Source organism: Phaenicophaeus curvirostris, chromosome 11, assembly GCF_032191515.1.
Source record: "Phaenicophaeus curvirostris isolate KB17595 chromosome 11, BPBGC_Pcur_1.0, whole genome shotgun sequence".
NCBI lineage: Eukaryota > Metazoa > Chordata > Aves > Cuculiformes > Cuculidae > Phaenicophaeus > Phaenicophaeus curvirostris.
The window spans coordinates 12,411,735-12,433,284 of NC_091402.1; the positions used below are offsets into that span (position 1 = coordinate 12,411,735).

The 21,550-nt window shown below is 41.5% G+C and overlaps 1 protein-coding gene across 2 annotated transcripts; it reads left to right on the top strand.

Moving 5' to 3' along the window:
- The first annotated feature begins 484 nt into the window (after positions 1-484).
- Positions 485-21,174, top strand: LRRN1 (leucine rich repeat neuronal 1). Of its 2 annotated transcripts, XM_069865545.1 has the most exons (3): positions 485-550; positions 9,333-9,464; positions 15,986-21,174. In XM_069865545.1, the coding sequence occupies exon 3, from the start codon at positions 16,218-16,220 to the stop codon at positions 18,366-18,368; it is 2,151 nt and encodes a 716-aa protein (XP_069721646.1). In that variant the 5' UTR covers positions 485-550; positions 9,333-9,464; positions 15,986-16,217; the 3' UTR covers positions 18,369-21,174. The 2 variants fall into 2 exon arrangements, with proteins under 2 accessions (XP_069721646.1, XP_069721645.1); XM_069865544.1 differs by lacking the exon at positions 9,333-9,464 and having other exon boundaries at positions 512-550.
- Positions 21,175-21,550: the final 376 nt, after the last annotated feature.

Consider the following 21,550-nt stretch of genomic DNA (forward strand, 5'->3'; position numbering starts at 1 on the left):
AGCAATGAGGTCTCCCCTCAGCCTCCTCTTCTCCAGGCTAAACACCCCCAGCTCCCTCAGCCGCTCCTCATAAGGCCCGTTCGAGACGGGACATACCCACATCCCCCACGGCTGCTTTAATACGAGACTGATGAGGGTGAAGGGGGGTGAGGCCGAGGGGGCGGCACCAGCGGCGCGGGGTGGGCGGGGCCAGCGAGCGGGTGGGCGGGGCGAGGGCCCCGCCCTCGCCCCGCCCACCCGCTCGCTGGCCCCGCCCCCCCGCGCCGCTGGTGCCGCCGCGGCCAATGGGGGCGCAGCCCGTCATCTGACCGGCGGCGCCTACCCAGGTGCGCTCCGGCGGCGGCACAGAGCGAGCGGCGGGGACCGGCACCGCATCTTCTTCCTTGCGCGCTCCTCTCGTTTCCCGCAGGAGGGGAGCGAGGAATTCCGCCCCCCCCTCTCTCCACACACACTCCGCCTCTCTCTCTCTCTCTGCTCCCGCAGCTCGGCGCGGGGGAGGGGGCGCCCCGCAGCAGCCGCCCCCGGGGAGAGCCGCGGGGAGCCACCCCCGGTAAGTGCCGCCGCGGGGATGAAGGGAGGGAGGGAGCCGGGCTCGCTGGGGAGGAGGAAAGTTTGCTTCCCTCTGCGGGGAGCAGCTGCTGCGAAAGTGGCGCAAGGCAGCGGTTTCGGGGCCGTGCAGCCGCGCACCGGGGCGGGCGGAGGATGCGGCGTTCGGCCGCGGCGTCCCCTCCTCCGCTCGCCCCTCGCTAGTTCTCCCGTTATCCCGTCTACCTGCGGCGGGGGTGGGGAGCGGAGCCGGGGCCGGCGGGGCTGCCCTAAGCGTCGGGGACCCCCGATTTGCATGCGAATGGGAGAGCATCCCGGCAGATGTCTTTGCCTCGTCCATTCACGCGGAGGAATTTGAAAAGACGAGTCGTCTTCGGGGTAACAATAGCCCTTCAGAAAATGGCATAAAAGGCGCAGTGTGAGCGGGGATGCCCGGGACCCGCCGGCCCCGCCGCCTCCCTCCCAGGCCGGCTCCGCGGGGCGGGCGGAGCGGGTCGCGGCGCGGGGAGCCGGTTCCTTTCTGCAGCGGGAAAAAGGGGGTTTGGTGCGTTTCCCTTTGGAAGCCGCTCCCGGCGCGGACAAAGGGCCCCGCTCGCCTCCTCCCCCGCTTTGGTGGGGGCTGCGGGCTCTCCCAGGGGCCGCGGAGCAGCGGGGGGAGCGCTTCGTGCCCGCGGGGTCGCTCTCACCGGGAGGAACGCGGCAGATGTTGGCCTGCGATTTCACATCGTCCCCTAAGTTGTTTAGTGCTGGGTCGGTGCCTCTTCGCCACGAGGCGAGGGAAGGAATAGTAACGGAATCAAACTCGGAATAGAAAACAGTGTCCGAAGGGGAGAGATCGCGCACGGGATGCTTGGGTATTTCGTCCTGGAGCTGCACGATAGTTCCCAAGTCATGAATCTCTTCTTAAAAACCAGTTTGTGAACCTTCAAGTCTTTTCATAGAATCACCAGGTTGGACGAGATGCACTGGATCATCGAGTCCAACCGTTCCCATCAAACACTAAACCATGCCCCTCAGCACCTCGTCCACCCGTGCCTTAAACACCTCCAGGGAAGGTGACTCAACCCCCTCCCTGGGCAGCCTGTTCCAGTGCCCAATGACCCTTTCTGTGAAAAATTTATCCCTATAAAACGAACCTGACATTCCTACACGTAGGTGCGGTGACCTCCCAGCCGCTCAAACAATCAGAGTCACCGCATCAGCCCTGGCTGCTGTCGGGGTCCAACCAGAGTATGTCTAAAAGCCTTGCAAGTTGGAATTTCACTTAAAAGGCAAACGTTTTTAGAGAAAAACGAACCAGTAGCCAAAGCTTCCTAGGTGAAAGAGTGGTTCAGGGCACTGATGTCCCAGCAGACCGTGGGCTCTCTCCTAGGACACCCCTCGGCATCCCCCTGGTCCCACCATGCACCCCTGGGTCACACCGCTGCCCAGAAAGGGTGAAACCTGGGCTCTGCATAAGCTGAAGTTTAACTTAGTTAAAAAAACCTGGAGTTAAAAAAAGTTCTGAATAAAATTTTATGGTAGTCCCCATAAAATTATATATATCCTAGTAGGCATTTTGGGCTTTAATAAACCGGTTGCTGTGATGACTCTAAATCGTTTCCGTTTACCTCGAACAGGCGTGAAGAGTAATACTTCTGATTATTAAAGGAAAGGGATTTTCTAGCAAGTTGTACAGAGTATAAAAGAGTACAAACTTTTTAATGTTAACTGCGAAAGATCTTTTTCTGTTGACGTGAATGATGCTGAGCACATCCAAACTTATGCTGCAAAAAGAAACTTCTGTTCAGGCTGATTTACCAGGGCTCAGACAACTGTGTAGGCACAGTTGGATCCGGCTGGGAATGGAAGCCCTGCTTTAAAACCAGTCATATGTGCATTCGATTCCAACTCGTGGAGAAAATGTGATCATTTAAATACGCATTTAAAGCTTTCCTCATCGTATCATAAATAAACATGAAGTACCCCCCCCTTGGTATTGGAAGAAATACTGATTGCAGCTGGGATGTGAAGCGAGGAGGCAGCCCACGCGGAGGGAGTGCTGCAGCCTTTTGTTTTACTTCGATACAATATCGTGTCACTGCAGAAGCCAGGGAAAACTTTTGCTAATCGGCGTGCTGTATTCCTGCTGCATCCGTCTGTCAGCAGGCTGCTGCTGCCAAGGCAGGCGGCAGCTCCAGCTCTTGATTATTTTTTTTGTAGGGACACTTAAAGCACCTTGGATGAATCATATCCCCGGTCAAGTATTACTGGTACTGCAGCTCGCATAGTTTAAAATTCACTGAAAAGGTAATTTTACTTGCTTTATTGAGTCTGTGGATTTGTTGGTGTTATTATTAGGGTTGATATAAACTCTTAAGTTCATTTAAACTAGAATTTTTGATTTATTTGTTTTAATATCTTTTTATGAATTGTTTCCAAGCTTTTACTTCTGTTAATAATATCAATGAGTTGAAAAAAGGGTTTTCACTAACCCAGCTTTGGTAGCTGGTTTAGAGCTCTGTGCCATGTTATTTCTGCCTCTTTTGGAACTGCTGTTTCCCCAGGCAAACGCCTTGGAGCACGCTTGGCCCCAGGTCAGGCTTTGTGTCAAGCTCAGACTTAAGATCAAGCATCAGGAAAAGACAAAACCAAAGAAAAAAAGTTGATGTTTCTAGAAGAGCACTGGTTGTTACAGCATTTATTCTACTTTTTTTCCAGCCCTCAAAGTAGCAAGATGCTGAAAATGTTTACAAAAGAGCCAAACATTTTCAGAAATAAAAATCACTTTCTTTTGCTGCGCACTTTGTAGCTATGGAGGTGACTGTTCTTTGAAGCCCTGATTAATATAAATGAGTTGTAATTTTCTGACCAAGCCATCCTAGTTCACATATATTATTCCATTGGCAGACATGTGGTGCCCACAGCTGTCCCCTCATTTGTGTATGAAATGGAAACACTGGTGGCATTTGTAGGTTACCATAGTTACACGAACAATACACGTGTGAGGCTTCATCCTGCCAAGCTCCAGATTTTTTCCTGGCAGACATTTTGTAGTCACAGAACTGAAGAAAATCCATGTAAAGTTTTTGGGAGCACATAAATCCATTTCTCCTCCTATCTGTTTACATAATGCTAATTGACGGGGAACCTGCATTTCAGCCTCAAGACAGCTGATTGTTACACCTCTTCCCAGCTGGAAATGCCAGCCTGGGAGATACATGGTGCTCCCAGGAATTGTAAATTCTAGGCTCCAGTCAAGAGCAGGGAAGTAATTAGCAAGATCGAGCCTTAAATGCTATGGCAAATACAGAACACATCTTTCTTAAAAATAACTTGTGTGTAGTGAGGTCTACACAAAACACAACTTTTAAGTTGAAGTAGTTTTCTCACAGTTGTGTTACGCAGGCTGGCAATGCCCATTGGGTTCCTGGGGGAGAAAAGGGGAAGGAAGGAGCCAGCCCTCCCCATGTCTTCTCCATCAGGAACATCTGCAGAAATCCAAGAAAGCACACTGAAAAACCTTCCCATACTTAGTTTTGTCTCTACAATTAACGTGTACCCACTACGGGACGAAAGATGAGCAAGAGTAAAGAAAACCACAGAGGTGGCTTAGAAACCGATTTTGTCCAAATGTTGTAGAACTAGTAAATAAAGGTGTTTCTCTAGGACTAAGAGTGCTTAAATCAAAGAATTACTTTGACAAGAACCAGCCTACTGAGGATGTGTTTGAGTTAGTCAATGATTTTTCCTGGTCTCATTCTTTTCCTGTAGCTGAGTAATTAAGTCTTCCACTAATGGACTTTCATAAGGTCAGGAACAGAACATGTCTCCATCTAGGTTTTAGAGGTGTCCAGATTCAAGTTCTTCTAAACCATCTTCACTTATTCACTGCTGCTTAAAGCCCTGCAACTTTATTCAAATTTTGTTTTGTGACTTAGATGTCATCTTTCATTTCTCTGCAAATGGCTATGAAAGAAAATACTGTATTGGCCTATTTTGTATTGGCCTAATTCTCCTGTTGAAGACACGAGTGGGAAGAGAATTAGTCTCTGCTCTTAAATTCTACTGCAGAATATTTTTATAAGTTTAACTTCTAATTCACAAGACCGTAATTTGATGACCCAAGCCAGCATTTTCTTGGCTGAATTATCAAAAGAATAGAAGTTGTTTTTAACCTGGAGCACAGTTTCTAAAGATTAAGTATTTGAGATCGAGTAGATACCTATTGCTTTTTCTCTTTTCTTTTAAGCTTAAAGAAAGACAGGGCAAAGCAACTGTAAGTAACAGTCTTGAAATATTTAACAGGATGTTGTATTGAGAATGCACAGAAGTTATAGAAGCACTCTAGAGAAACAACTCTTTCCCTTACTTTATTGGGTACAGTGGTCTTGCTACATAATTCTCTCTCCTAAGGTGCTGGCCTTCAGCAACACAGGAAGGTATTTTTCCCAGCCACTTTGCGAAGTGAAGCGGTTCATTAACACTGGTGGCAAAGATTACTTGTGGGTTTTATTTAGAAATTTTAGAGGTTGTCAGCATCTCATTTCCAGGTATTTAATTTAACAAACTCTGGTGATTCCAGCAATTTATACATCTGTCAGCTTTGATTAGAACAGTAGCCCTAACTGCTTTTTGTAGCCAAGCCCCCTCAAGTTATTTGGCAGGGTTTACCTCGTGCCAGTTACTCCAGCGTTGGCAGATGCTGGTGTGGCAGCGCTCACCTCTGCGGCGGCCTGTGTGGTTGCTCCCAGCATCATCTCGGTGAGTCTTGGCGAGCTCCAGCTCTCCTATGGAGAGGCCCCTTCTTGCACTGGAGGGGAGAAAACCTCAGGCAGGTAGGCAGGACTGGTGATGCTCTTTGTGCTATGATTCTCCATGAGCACTAGAGCAGGATCTACCCACCAGCTAGTTTCTCCACTGCTGTGTGCTGCAGCTATCATTGCCCTGTCCCGCTAGCAGCCCGAGTCCCAGCAGGACAGTGCAGCCTCGTTTCCCTAGGGTCCATCAGTGGGGAGGTCCCAAAGGGATCCCAGGCCTGGCTGGGCATGTCCCACTTTTGAGATCAGCGTTGTCAGCTGGGAGTCACTTGCTTCATCTCAAAAGAGTTGCCTTTGTAGACAAGCAGGAGGTCTGAAAGTCAAGTGCAGGACTGAAAAATGTCATAGCTGACCCTGGGACAGAGGAGGCTTTTGTAAGGATGTGTCTGCTATGTCCACTTGACACTCCTTGTGCATGTGTTGAATAGCATCTTCCAGAAATACCATGTTCTGGCTTAATATACATGTACGCAATACCAAAGATGTCACAAGATTATAGCTGAGACCAAAGCCATGTTCCCCTGAGTTCCGTAAGTACCTTTTAAAACTGGAGAAGCCCTGCCACTGACACTGCAGTTAACCCAGATCACCACCTCTGTAACTGTCATCCATCCCTTCCACTGGAGTATTTCACCAGAGGTCACTAGTCCTTATTTTATCAAAGTCAGGTTTTAGAGATAACGTTAATGGTTTGTAGAAGATTAGGGGCTGTTTCAGTTCATGGGAGATGTTCCCTAGCTTTCTCCTCCATACCGGAATCCGATACATCATTTACTCCTTGATGCTTAATTTGATTTAACTATTTCTGTACAGTCAATGCAACTCGAGTCATCAAGCAAAATGCAATCTTTGGAGTTTGTCTTTATGCAAAAATTGGAACCACACTAAACTCTCATTAACCCCCAACTGCAGCAGCACGAGGAGCACTGCACAGGGTTCCTCTGCTTCCAGGACACACGCTGCGATGCCAGCTCAGCTCCCTGGGCTGTCAAAACCACTGTGTTTGCATACGGCCCAAAAAGACTTGGTCCACTTCAACCAGACTCAGGTTTTCTGTAATTTGCAAGAGCCAGTCAGGAAAACGGGGAAGTATCAGACTAAATAACTTCTAAGAAACACATAAAAGTTACTTGGACCAAAGCGTGGTAGAATAGCATTGTATTTTTTTTGATAAAACATCAATCAAAGGTTGGATTGCCTTTCTGTAATTGGAAAGTGTTTATCACTGGTATAATGAACCCTACATTTTCTGTTATTTCATGCCTCATATGATTTATTTGATTAAGCAAGTCCAAAAATACCTAGTAAATGCATACCTTGCTAATGTGCTGCATGTAATTACTAGGGTGCAGATGAGATACTGATTGGCCCTGCTGAATTTTTAAATTATAAATGATCCATCACTCTAACCGCAATAGAGTAAATATTGATAGTTACGGAGGTCCACCACTCATAACAGTGGTGGATTGCAGGGACTTGTAAATGCATTGCCAAGTAACTTATTTTGCCCATAGGTGAACAACCAGTTAAGCAAACCAGTTGCAGAAAGAAAGGTTTTTAAATAGCTGCTTGAAAACAGGTCTTTAAAATGGTTTCATCATAGTATAAGGCACCGAGTAAAAGCAGAAAAAGTGTTTGTTATAAATTCATTGCCAAATGTGTTTTCCTTTATCTTTCTGCCCCCTTTAAGAGAAACAAGTCCATTATATACAAATTAAACATTACTATGCCTGAATGAATCACCTTAATTAGGTAAAGACTTTATAAAGCATCAATAAGTTAAAATTTTGAGAGAAATAACTTCTCTTATGTTTTCTGCAATAGGCAGCAATTTTAGTACCTCTATATTTCGCAAGCACTTATGAAATAAACCCATCTGTGGAAAACTGCTGACTTTGCCATGACAAGACTGAGGGCTGCAGCTAAAGGAACAATTTATAGCTCTATTCTTAAACATACAAATACATTAAATATGACTTATTTTCTTTCTCTTCATCTCGTGAACCTCTCTAAGCAAGATTGTGATCTGTTTTCTACCTGAAACAAAGTTAGTCTCAAAATTCAGGTGATGCTTGAGATAAAGAGAAATAGCTAAACATAGGCTACTAACATATTCCCCATTCTTAGTTAAATCTTCCTTTCCTGATGATGTGGCAGGTGACCTGCGCTATGTTCCAATCAATACTACTTAAAACAATTTTGGAATGAAATAAAGATGTAAAATGTATACTCCATAAAGCATATATTTTCTCTGTCCACTGTAACAGTACATTGGATGTCAGTTGTGAATTAAAGAAGTAGGTCTTCAGAAACACAAAGAAACTTTACGTAGAAGCCTGTTCAGGAGTGTGAAAGGACTTGTGAACAGAGGTAGGGAAGGATCAGGTAATACAGCGCTCTAACCAGAGAGAAAATAACTTTTTTTTTTAACTTAGATCTGAGTAAAGCTGTAGTTCAGCGTAGTACCGAAACCAAATCTGTGGCCACTTAATGGAATTGCTTCTATCTCATCTTGACTTGGTTGAGTTCCAAATCTTTGTCTTGGTGCTAACAGACTTTGTATTAGATCTCAGCACCTCCCACGATAAATCCATTTATTTTGTTATTGGACTGTTCACAGCCTTGAGTGAACAGGAAGCTGTCTCCATATCAGTCAAATCAATGTATGGTTTTATTAACATTTATATGTAAATATCGCTCAGAAATAGAGAATTTGATCTTACAAGCATATAACTCCTAGGAAAAAAATCAATAAACCAGTATTTTATTCTAAGGGCTATAGTCTGTGTAAGTACACTATATGTATAAATTCCGTAGATATAGATGTAGGCTCACAGTAAAATACTGTTTAATACTTAATCACTAATAATCGAAAATTAAACACGTGATACATCCACAGGGAATGGAATTACCAAAGTAGAGTGTAACAAGGACTAGAAAAAGAACTCTTTTCTTGCTTGAAGGTAAACAATTGAAGCCATAGATGCCTGGCTTATTACATATACATATGCAAAAATGCATACCTATAATTTTTTAATAACAAGTCTTATGCATTTTCTACAGCCAGTGCTATTATGTTGATTTTATAAATACATACTGAGATACTGACTCATTTCAGTTTTTATTTATTGGCTGCCATTTCTAGCGCAGGATTTTTTTGGCAACATTTATGGTAGTAGCAACTACTTACGTACTGGGGTCTTTCCCAACTGTGGGGGATCCTGAATGACTCATAAAATCGGAGTTTGATCTAGAACTGTGTAGGAAGCGAAATAATCACACTGCCAGAAAGCCAGTCAGCAGAAAGAGAGGAAGAGGATTTTCTGTTGCTTTGTGAAAATCCCGTGGAGTTCTAGCATCCATATTTCTCACAGTTAAAAATATTGCTCATGTGCTCCCTATTTTGTTATTATTAACACTTCCAGTAGCCAAGCTGCCTTGACTCTCAGAGAAGCCAAAAACCAAAACGGAAATTCTACTCCAAGGTCCAACTCAATCTCTTAATGCCCTGTTCCTCTTAGAGACCTATTTCTCTTCTTGAAAACAAAATTTATTTGAACTGTACTTACTTTGATAGATAGTAAGAAGCGGAGATTATCTGAGCTGTTCTTGTATGAAATCCTCATGAGGTAGGTGCCCCTGTGGGTAACAAGATGTTCAGATCCTTCCAAGTGGTTCTGAGATTCCAAATATGCCAAGACTGAATTTCATTTCTATTGAAATATGATTAGAAGACGAAGCAGTATTTCTCTACTCTTGATCCTCTTTTATTCTTCAGCCAGCAGATACACTAAACGCAAAAGATAGTTGGAACAGGTCTTCCAAAATTAGTTATGCTCCATAAATTTTAGACACTGTACAAGCTAAAACCAATTAGGTTTAAATTCTCCCTTGCATTTAAAATACACCGAAGGCTATGAATGCGTGACAGCATGTACAGGTGGAAATGAAAGAATTCCCCAGTGATTTGTCTGCCATCAACTGCAGGTTGTTGTCCTGCATTTCAGTGTGGAAGGGAGGAGCTGCGAGCAAGGTCTTGTGAAAGTGGCTTTTTACCTCGGAGTGGAAGCTATTTGGTTGGCTGTCAGGAAAGCTGATAAAGTCAAATAATTTTATCTGGTAAGTATGTGGAGGTAATCACAGACTTGATTCTCTCTGTTGAATGAAATAAAGGCTACTGCCTTCATGCTGAACAGGGGCAGACAAGAGAACTAGAGTCCTGGGCAATAAAAGAACAGCCCGTATTTTCTCAAGACTAATCTATTTTATGGAAAGAAACGTAGTAAGAAAGTAGATAATAAGTTGGTTTTCCAGTGAAAGAATATTACTACTGTACAAACATTTCTTGCCTTTCAGATTTTCAACGCTTTTAAACGGTTTTATGAGTTTTTCCTTTCCTAAAGAAAAAAACAGACTATATAATTTGACAAGCCACTGTGTGGAAAGCACTTATTATTCCTGATGTTTCTAATATGACTTGTTAATGGTAATTCGTAAGAGATTTTCAAACAGATGACAGAAGCTGGGTTGCAATTCCATGGTTGATTTGATGGGCCATCAATATACAGTAACTGTACTCTGCGGGGTATCCCAGCCCCATGCACTTGAGATCAGTATATGAATGAAAATGATTTTTCTCTCTCCTGCATATTTACTTCAGTATTTTAATGAAAAACATTGTATCAGATGCAAGTTTTAAGAATAAATGCCAATAAATTACAAATTTTAAAGATTTAATAATTCATTTCTGCAGTGAAGGCATTATGAATAGGATACTCTTCACATTTCTTCTGTGGAGATAAGACTAGTATTTTTCAAAAGAACAAAGATAAAGCATGCAAAAGTTGTCTTGAAATACAGCAAAACATCTTCTCACAAGAGCTTTCCCTAAAATTAAACACTGATTTTATTTCAATGGAATGTGTGTACAGACAAGAAGTAGGCATTATTTGCAGGGAAAAAACCCTCCAAACCTTAACTATTATAAATGCCCGAGGATGCATTTTGAAGCTTTATACTATTACTACATGTCCTGTAGGCCCTTGGTTTTGTCTCTGCTTTTAACAACAAGCTCCCATTTTCAGATTTTGGCATGCTCTTTCAACCAACATACATCATTTTCAGCTTGACTTTTCTGTATTTTACAGAGTTCAGGCTCATAAATATCTTTTTTCCTGATGACACTGGAGACTTTACAAACCTCAATATAAAAGGCTTGCTATCGGGCACGATTCCTCCCTATTTTTCTAAATAGACACGATTGCAGTTGTAAATGTGAGTCCTGGGAAGGGAGCCCATTCTGCAGGTTAGCTGTAAATGTCCAGGTTATTAAACTCCAAGTCCAAATCCAGCCTCTTTCTCTGGGAAGTACAAGGTCATTGATGCTCAAGTAACAGAACATTTTAGACCAGGTTTTGTGTTGTGCTTACTTGTGGTTTAGTGGGTACACCTACATATTCATGTGGCAGTAGTTAAATGCCTCTCTCTCCTAAAGCACTATCAAAGGTTATTGTTCACCTGGAGTAGCTCAGTTTTTCTTGTAGAGAATGGGTGGATATAGAACTGCAAAGGTCCTACTAAAGCTCGAAGCAAGGCAAGCCTCTTTTTACCTTCCACATACACACAATACCCTTTCCTTAAACCTGTCAGACTGTCTTAACCTGATTGTAATGAACTCAACCTGAGCTCATTATGGGCCAGTTCATCTCCAGTGTTGCTTCCAGCAAAAGCAGTTCTTCAGGCTAGATCTTTGCCAGGCCAAACAAGCCAACCTCTTTCAGTATCCCTGCGTAAGACTCTTCCTTTCCCTGACAATGGAGTAACACTTTTTTGTATTGATCCCAGTCTGAATTTGATTTCCTTGATCACCATGTTCTAGCTGAAGCTTCACCAGTTCTTATGTCTTGGCACTAACATTTGGTCACTGTGGTATGCTCCACATCCCTGGGCAGGGGTGGCAGGCTGTCTAACATGTATTTTCCTAATAAACCACCTGAATCCAGGATGCAGCAGCCCAGGACAAGTTTTCCCAAACTGACTGAAGACAGAGGGTGTTTATATGGCCGTAGTTTCACTAATAATGATGATGATGATGGGGGAACAGGAGAACTGCACGAGTCATTAGCAGAACATTAGCACAACGGACAATTTTCCAGAAGACTAGCTGCGTTACTTAGGCTCAATGTATGAAAATGTTTCTGTGGAGAGATGGGTAGGTACTATGGATCTCTGTGCTTCTGGCTCACAGCAAGTGCGAAATAAATTGCTTGTCTTAGCCTGAGGTAATTTCCTTCATGTATCTGATCCTTCAGACTTTTACCTGGGCACATTTAGTATATATGGATGCCAACCAAAATCTGTGCTGATTCTCCTTGCATGTAAAAGAAATTTTCCTGGAATGAACTGCTTAACTGTGGAGAGAGAAGATTTGCTGTGGCAGTATCGCTGTTTCAAAACAGACATTCAAATAGGCATGTGTGAGCTATATGGTTTCTTTTTTAAGTAATTTTTAATAGTGACCATTAATGCAGTTGTCAGAGAAGTGACAAACCTTCATCTTCCTATTACCAAGAAAAAATGTTTAAGACCTATTTTTTTCTAGTTAGGAAGTTAACTGTGAGCGCATTTTATGAACAGCGTATTTCACAATTGTCCCTTCACAGTCTTCTCTTACTGCATTTTGGACGTAAGAATACTTTTTCTTTGGAGCACCTGAAAAACTGGACAAAGTTAACAGCCTAGGTTACAGCTTGCTTAACAGCAAGGCTACATCTGCCAGCACACGGCTCTTTCCACCCCACAGGAAAGCTGAAACGAAGGGTCTTCTGCTCCACAGCCAAATACTCCCTGTTACTATTTCACAGGCCAAACAAATTCTCACCATTAAGCAGTTTGTGCAATCTAGCTGAAAAGGCAACCCTCATTCAAACCCTCCCTGCTGTATTTCCAGGATGGGAGATGCAGGAATGATATTCACATTTTCTGCCCACAAGAAACTTGAACAAGCTAATATCCCAGACAACCACTGTGGCTTTGCTTGCTGACAGAAATGTGGTTGCTTAATGCACTGAGTACTGAAAGGTGCTGTGGAAAATGCATTTATTTAGCCCCCAGTAAAATAATTCCCTCCATATCTCTCCCATAAAATTAACTATTATTTCTGTTGATATCAAGTTAACAGCTGATATGACTGTTCTAGTGGTTTAGTGCACTAGAAAATATGAATTTAAAAAATGAGGGAAAAGACAGAGAATGCTAAAAGCCATGCCTTGGAAGCTCAGTATCTCCTGAAAGAGAGATGTAACACCCCCTTGCTGTTTAGGGTAAGTTGCCCCACCTGGTATTTTTCAAAAGAACTGTTTAACACTGAATTAGAAGAAATGCCATCAGTGACATTACCTATGTCACATACCATTTTCAGGGGAAAAAAAAAAGTCATATGATTTTGTCCTAAGACAGATTTAGGGGTCTGATATTCTCCTTAGTCCAAATGGCCTGGAGCCACTGCTCTGTCCCTGCTCCAGGACCGGCGTTTCTTTAAGAAACATTCCCTGGCCTTCAAAAGCCAGAATCTTGTAAATGAATCCCCTGACTTGTCTTCGGCTTGGACCGAACTCTGCTACCAGCGAAATACTGTATTTGTTTTAGATGAAGAAAAGAACATTGGGCAAAATGCTGAGATGTCTAGCAGGAAAGGAGCACACACTAACACTCAAGTTCTTCTCAATTCAGTCTCACTGGTACAAGTGAGAGCCGGCAACTTTTTCAATAAAACCAGAAATGCCCTCTTACCAAGGATGAACAATAACTGTAATGTGCAAGTAAGAAGATATAAATAGACAACAAAGGAAAGATCGAGTTCAAATTTTTTTCAAAATCTAGATGCGCTCCAACATACTTTAAAGCAGCTTTGAAGTCTTCTTTGAGGCAGCTCCATTTTTAAAGTATTACATTATCTGTATAACTACATCAGAGCTAAATGAATACTAAAATATCATTAGGGCCCACATCTTTATAATACATGGGCTTCTCAGTCTACCTAGGAGAAAGTTACAGGAAAGACTCTGAAGGCATGAATGTTTGGGGCAATATTGTCTTTTGGAGTGGCACCTGGTTTGGTGCAGGCTGCTCCATTCTGTGCCTTGCTGAGCCAGGGCTGCAAAGCCGGGCCAGAGACATCTACCTGCGCAGGGGAGCAGCCCACGTGTCGTGGCAGCTCAGGGCACCTCCAGTACCCATCTGAAATTGTTACTGGATTAAATCACTGCCTGCATTATTAACTGGCACATACTATAATTTGAAAAATCTGGAATTACATCAATTAAACTATGGACATCATCAATATTCCTATAACCGTCTAGTTTAGGTCAGCTACAAATGAATTGTTACTGAGAGAAGCATCCATTAAAGTCAACATAACTCAGTTTATGCCAGCCTCCCCAACACACTATGTTAATATATTCCTTACTATTATGGTGCCGATAGGATTTATTTTTTTTAATGCAATTAATGTCTTATTCAATTCTTCCATGAGTGGAAAGTTATTTGAGAAGGAATGCTTGTTCTACATCTGGCTTCTCCCCCTCCAGCATACTTTTCTCATCTCTCATTCAAGTCTCAGCTACCAGAGAGAAAATCTAACTCAACAGGGTCAAATGCTTTCTGGCTAACATTCCTGTTTCCTCTCCTCTAAAATAACAACCACTGAACAAATAACAGCACGTCAAAATAAAAAATGCTATTTGGTGCATTCTACTTACAGCGTCAAATTGTAATCTGAAATAAAATTTTGTAATTTCTTTATTTAATATGCTGACCAGATTTTGAAATGAATGCTTTGTACTAACAGCATTCCCGTCACTGCTATCTAGGTGACTATTTTCAACTTTTTAAAAGCTGTGTTTAGCTTTATTACTTTATATAGTAATAGATTCTGTGGGCTTTGACAAGGTTGAAGCTTCATTATGTTCTAACTGAAAAAGGTGCTATTTCCTGCTTTCTGCTATTACTGTTTATCATGGTTAGGTACAGCCACAGAGCACCATTTGATTATTTTAGTTACATAGAAAAAGAAAACGTTTGTTTGAGAAGTTTCAACTGCCATCATAATAGCATAAGATTTACAGTGTCACCTTGAGTTTCCAGAGGTCTGCTCTTCAAATCCTTCCTCAGATTTGTCACGTCTTGCTTGCGTATGCCTTGTATTTCATAGAATCGCTTGGTTGGAAAACATCTTTGAGATCATAGAGTCCAACCATGCCTTTCCACTAGTAAATCATGTCCCTAAGCACTTAATCTACCCGTCTTTTAAATACCTCCAGGGATGGCGACTCAACCACCTCCCTGGGCAGCCTCTGCCAGTGCCTGGTAACCCTTTCGGTGAAGAAATTTTTCGTAACATCTAATCTGAACCTCCTCTGGCGCAACTTGAGGCCATTCCATTCCCATTCCATTTAATTCAAAGCTTGTTGAACACATGCGCTAACCTGTTTCACTTTTGCTGCGAAATACAGTAAACGTGTACTTCATCTGCCAGTATCCACATGCACAACAAGTCAAGAGGAATACAGCTAGGCACGTGAAATCACCACCACAAACATTAGTTGGAGAAAATCAGTTCATATAGCATTGCCATCACCAAAATGCTTATGCACTGGGAGATAGGCAGCCCTTGTGTTTAATGGCTTAGACCCCGAATGGCACATTACACATACAGAAACTCAAAACTTTATCCATGCTTTTTACAGCAGCACTACTAGATAGGTTTGCAGGTAACAAAGTCTTGTTTCTCAGAGCTTATTTTTTCAATAAAGCGAGAAAGATTTTACTAAGAGCTTAGATTTTCCTTGAATATGTTATTAAAGACCCACAACACAACAGATTTTCTGAGGTATGCTGGACACTGTTGGGTTAACTGAAACATACTCTTGCATGAATAACTTCAGGCTAGAAGGATACAAGTGGCCTGATTTTCACAGGAATTTAGAATTGTGGTAAACAATTCACATGCGATGCACAATGCAATACGAACAGCTAGAATAAGGACAGTACGTTCATTTAATCAAATTTACTGTTATTGTTTGATGCTTAGCTTGATCAAATGGAAGCTGTTATCTGGAACCAATTTTATTAACTCAGATGAATTTTGGCTAAGTTTGTATGCATTTAGATTGAAACTTATAAACCAACATTTCCCGAGCCTTAAGTCCACACATCTGAAATCCCAGCCTTGGGGACGGCTCTGGCAACCTGACTCCCAGCCGGATTATGCCCTGAACACTCCTTTAAGACCCAGCTGCACTTGTGAGCACATCCTCGATCTTTACCATTTGTCAAGCCATTCAAACAGATATTACAGAGTGAAACCAAAAGATGTCATAAAGTTTTATTTTCAGATGATTCTATGGTTGTTTGCAGTCACTCTCTTGGGAACTTGCAGAGAGTTTTCTCATGTAAATCCCAAACAGAAGAGGGTTCCAAACCTTACATAACTTAACTATACCATTGCTGGATTTTCATAAGGGAGATAAATGTTAAAATAACTATTGTTTTCAGATATTTTTCTTTAAAGGATGAAGAAATTAAATAATATATGAACTTTCTATGAGAGGGGCATAACATATACCCTAATCTGTTTTCAGGAACATCTGCAGACACTGGTTTGAAGGCGATTCTGGAACACAGAGGAGCAGCTTAGAGTCTTCAGACCATTTCTTGTCTTCTCTAAACTCAGAAAATCGTCTTTCATCTTCTGGATGTCCAAGCCTTTCACCTTGAACTTTAAGCTTCACATTTTCTGCCTGATAACAAATTACCCTCTCAATCTGTTGTTATTTTAAGAGGCTGGGGAGCTGACCTCACTAGCTGACCAGCATGGTGAAGGTTAGAGTCATTTTAACTGTTTGCCATTTGGTGCTAGAATTGTTAATGAATTCATTAACTGAGTCTTCCATGCAGAGTAATGAATGTCCACAGCTTTGTGTCTGTGAAATCAGGCCATGGTTTACACCACAGTCAACATACAGGGAAGCCACAACAGTTGACTGCAATGACCTTCGATTAACAAAAATCCCCAGCAATCTTTCCAGTGACACTCAAGTCCTTCTGTTACAAAGCAACAACATTGCAAAGACCACAGAAGAGCTCCAGCAGCTGTTTAACTTAACAGAATTGGATTTTTCACAAAATAACTTCACAAGTATCAAAGATGTAGGACTCTCAAATCTCACTCAACTTACTACTTTACACCTGGAGGAAAACCAGATAACGGAGATGACTGACTACTGCTTGCAAGACCTTTGCAATCTTCAGGAGCTATATATAAATCACAACCAGATCAGCAGCATTTCTGCAAATGCCTTCTCTGGCCTGAAGAATCTTTTGAGATTACATCTCAACTCCAACAAATTAAAGGTTATTGACAGTCGGTGGTTTGATTCTACTCCTAACTTAGAGATTCTCATGATTGGAGAAAATCCAGTGATTGGAATACTGGATATGAATTTCAAACCACTCTCAAATTTAAGGAGTCTGGTTTTGGCAGGTATGTATCTCACAGACATTCCCGGCAATGCCTTAGTAGGCTTGGATAGTCTTGAAAGTCTTTCCTTCTATGACAACAAATTGGTACAAGTTCCTCAGCTTGCACTTGAGAAAGTTCCAAATTTAAAATTCCTGGATCTCAACAAAAATCCGATTCATAAAATTCAAGAAGGTGATTTTAAAAACATGCTCAGATTGAAAGAGCTTGGAATCAATAATATGGGAGAACTCGTTTCTGTCGATAGGTATGCGCTGGACAACCTGCCTGAACTTACAAAGCTTGAAGCCACCAACAATCCAAAGCTGTCTTACATACATCGTTTAGCATTTCGTAATGTTCCTGCCCTGGAGAGCTTGATGCTGAACAACAATGCCCTGAATGCAGTGTACCAAAAGACAGTGGAATCCCTTCCAAACCTGCGTGAAATCAGTATCCACAGTAACCCACTCAGGTGCGACTGTGTCATTCACTGGATCAACTCAAACAAAACCAATATCCGTTTCATGGAACCTCTATCCATGTTTTGCGCTATGCCTCCAGAATACAGAGGACAGCAGGTGAAGGAAGTGTTAATACAGGATTCAAATGAACAATGTCTTCCAATGATCTCTCATGAGACCTTTCCAAATCACTTAAACTTGGAAATCGGCATGACAGTGTTTTTAGATTGTCGGGCCATGGCAGAACCTGAGCCAGAAATTTACTGGGTCACTCCTCTCGGCAATAAAGTAACCGTCGAAAGTTTCTCTGACAAATACAAGCTGAGTAGTGAAGGCACCTTGGAAATCTCCAACATCCAGGTTGAAGACTCTGGGAGGTACACCTGTGTTGCTCAAAACATAGAAGGGGCTGACACGAGGGTTGCCACTATCCGGGTGAACGGAACGCTTTTGGATGGTACCCAGGTTCTGAAAATCTACGTTAAGCAAGCTGAATCACATTCAATCTTGGTTTCTTGGAAAGTTAATTCCAACGTCATGACTTCCAATTTGAAATGGTCATCAGCCACTATGAAGATTGACAACCCTCACATTACGTACACTGCTCGGGTCCCGGTTGATGTACATGAATATAACCTCACACATTTACAACCATCTACGGATTATGAAGTGTGTCTAACTGTGTCAAATATTCATCAGCAAACACAAAAGTCCTGCGTTAATGTTACAACAAAAAATGCAGCTTTTGCGCTAGATATTTCAGACCAAGAAACCAGCACTGCCCTTGCAGCAGTAATGGGATCCATGTTTGCTGTCATTAGCCTCGCCTCCATTTCTGTTTATATTGCAAAAAGATTTAAGAGAAAAAACTACCATCATTCATTGAAAAAATATATGCAAAAGACTTCTTCAATCCCACTGAATGAGCTCTACCCTCCACTTATTAATCTCTGGGAAGGTGACAGTGAAAAAGACAAGGATGGTTCTGCAGAGACCAAGCCAACCCAAGTTGACACATCCAGAAGCTATTACATGTGGTAACTCAGAGGATATTTTGCTTCTGGTAGTAAGGAGCACAAAGACTTTTTTGCTTTATTCTGCAAAAATGAGAAGTTGAAGACTTTTGTATTTTTGACTTTGCTAGTTTGTGGCAGAGCGGTGAGGACAGGTGGATATTTCAGAATTTTTTAGTATAGCGTATCGCAATTGTTTGACACAAATGGCAGCTTCACCTGGCTTCCAACTCTTATTTCATTTTTTTTTCTTTTTTTTTTTTTTTTTTTTTAGTTCTTGTGCTAAACTTAATGCTGGTCTAACTACAGTGCTGAATAAGATTAATGAGAGGCTGGGGTTACCCTGTGATTCAAAAGTAGCACAACCCCATTCTTCCGAAGCCATCAGTAGATTACAGTATCTTGCAAAGCTAACATACAGTTTTGAAACTGCATTGAACTAGGTTTGTAACACTGGTCTAAGGACTCGTACACTGAGAAAAGGAGACCTAGAATGATGTTAGTTGACTGTACTGTAATGTTGTATCAACTGATTTGAATGTTTTTGACTTTGAACAATGAGTTCTTTTTTTTTATTATTTTTGTAGTAGTTGAAAAGGCTTAGGCAAAGCTAACAGGCAATAGAAGTATGTACATCCAATTTTTCAATGTAACAGACTAAATGTTAATTGTTCTCTTATGCTTTTTATTATATTTAGTAGACACTTTTGAAGATTATACTAGAGTTTTGTTGTGTTTAAATCACCAACACATGGTGTTTAATGAAGGCAGAGCTATAACAAATTTAGTTTTGTTCTGATTTTTTATTTTAGAAGTCACAATAATGTATTGGGTCTAGATGTCACTAGTTTGACTGGTGATCATGTTTTGACATAAAATATATCCAAAATGTTATATAAAAATACTGTGGTTTTTTTTTCTTGATGGAGTTATGTTTCAACAAAATGCCAATTTTTTTGTATGCATTTATTTAAATAGCAGTGTTTTCTCTGCATTAGATACAAAATATTGAAAATAATTTAATCAGAAATATGTATCGGTATGGCTTTTGTACTGTAAGTCACATGCAGAATCAAAACTGTTTGGCATAAGATACACAGCAAAAATTATTCACTGAGTGTGTAACAAAACATCTTCCTTTTTGTATACTTTTCTGTTCATATTTTGAGCTAAGATACAAATGAAGCTGACATTTAGCTGTCATTGTGATCAGTTAGGATAAAGTAACTCAACTCAGTGCTACCAAACTGAATAAAAACAGTTGAATCCTGGCATATACTTAAAAAAAAAAAAAGTGAATTGGATTAACATTCCTTCAAAAGCAGAAATTAAGATAGCTAAAACTAACAAGACAGTAATGCATTTGGGTCCAATGCTGAACTGTATTTTTTACAGGCTTAAAATTAACCAGTACTCTTAAGCACTTTGCTGAATTAATATGTTAGAAGTGCAAAAACTCAGCAGTGGTGTTTCTATGTGTGCACTGGGTATAATATAAATGCATAATTTACAGTTGAACCTACAAAAGCTTTGTATGTTGTCTTTTCTGAATCCATGGAAGTTCTCTGCAGGAACTGCACACAAGGCACAGCAGGGTGGGATTCTGGTGAAGTACGTGGTTACAGGTATCACAGATACCTAATCAGCAAGCACAGAATTTTCTACACTTTATGACCACTATTAATGTGCAACTTTTTACATGTTTTTACATACCAAATACGTTCTTGGTAAGTAAAAGTTAATTGTTAAAATACTGGATGTGCCTGCGTTTTGAAGCTGTTCGAAGTTTATTTTAACTCACTCGCTTCACAAATATATCAAAGAACCCTCCCAAAATTTACAAATGGCTTCAAACTTATTCTTCCCCTTCAGCCAACTGTCTAAAAGTGAAAAAGTTATCAGCATAGTTTCACTAATAAGCTTCTTTGGTGCAAAAACGTCAGTACGTCTCTTCGATATATAGCTCGTAGGTCTTGCATTTCAATGTAAAGCTGAGTGGAGCTATTAATTATGCATTTAAATCAAGTACTTATGCTGCTACACACAATCTTTTATATGTTCATGAGATCTCATACATTTTTATACATGTGACAATTAGCTGTTGGAATTAGGCAAGTGGCTTTTGATCATGGAGAAGTAGCATGGTGGAGGCATTTATTTCTCGCCGCCTTCTGTACTTGTTGTTGAAGTTAATGGGAAATTTCCTCTTGCCTACTCCAGAAAAGCTTCAGAGCAATAATTATCATCTTGTCTGTATGCTATTCTAACCTTAAAACTGCCTCTGTTATTATAGCAGGCATGATGAATTAAAACCAAGATCCTTTTTGCCATGAAGATTCACTGTACTTTTTCCAGAGAAAAGGACACAGTGAGGACAAGGTTGACAGCAAAATTATGGCTTCCAACTTGCATGACATCATTAAATTGTCTTTAGAAAATAATTAATTGAACACACCCCCTTCAGATCTATCGTCTCCTCAGCTTCCAGCAGCATTTGAACAGCTGTACCATAAATAGTAACAAAGATCACACAGTGCCTACAGTGCTTTACCTGAGCTTCCTATCAAACTTGTGGAAGAACACATCACTTTGGGTCCAAGTTATTGGCTCATCAGTCACTGTAAGTCAACCTAAATATGGGGCTGCCCTCCAAAATAGCTCTTCCTCCCCCCTGTTCCCACCACCTGTCCTCAGTTACACACAACTTTTGAGAACTATTTGCCTTCTGAACATGCTTATATCAACCAGTCCCTGCTGGTGGAGACAGACCACACCAAGAACTTTGCTCTGTGCCTGTGTGGCTGGATTTGTTAACAGCTGGTTACCTTATGCAATTTGGGCAGTTTCAGAAGCAGAATGGCTGGCTTAAAGGAAAGCAGCAGGGATGTGTGGCCAAGGAACAAGATGAAGCAGCACTCAACAGTTTGATCTGCAATTGCCAACAGCAGCTGGGGGTAGGGGAAGTAAAACATTGTTTAACGTGCCCCTTCGCACTGGGGAAACAATGGGCTTCTGTTCCCTGCAGATCTGTTTGGAAATTTTATGTCATTTGTTATCTTTTTAGAGCAACACTGTTGAAGAACAGCAGGAGAAAATGGCCTTATAACAGCCATATTTCTCCAGGATGTGCTGATGTGCAGTATTTCAGGGTAGCTGATGTTACTGGGACTCTGGGGGAGAGACGCAGCTTGCATGAGAGCAGCAAAAAGC

Excerpts from the sequence above, each read along its gene's own strand:
- LRRN1 (XM_069865545.1), top strand. The coding sequence starts at position 16,218 with ATGGTGAAGGTTAGAGTCATTTTAACTGTTTGCCATTTGGTGCTAGAA.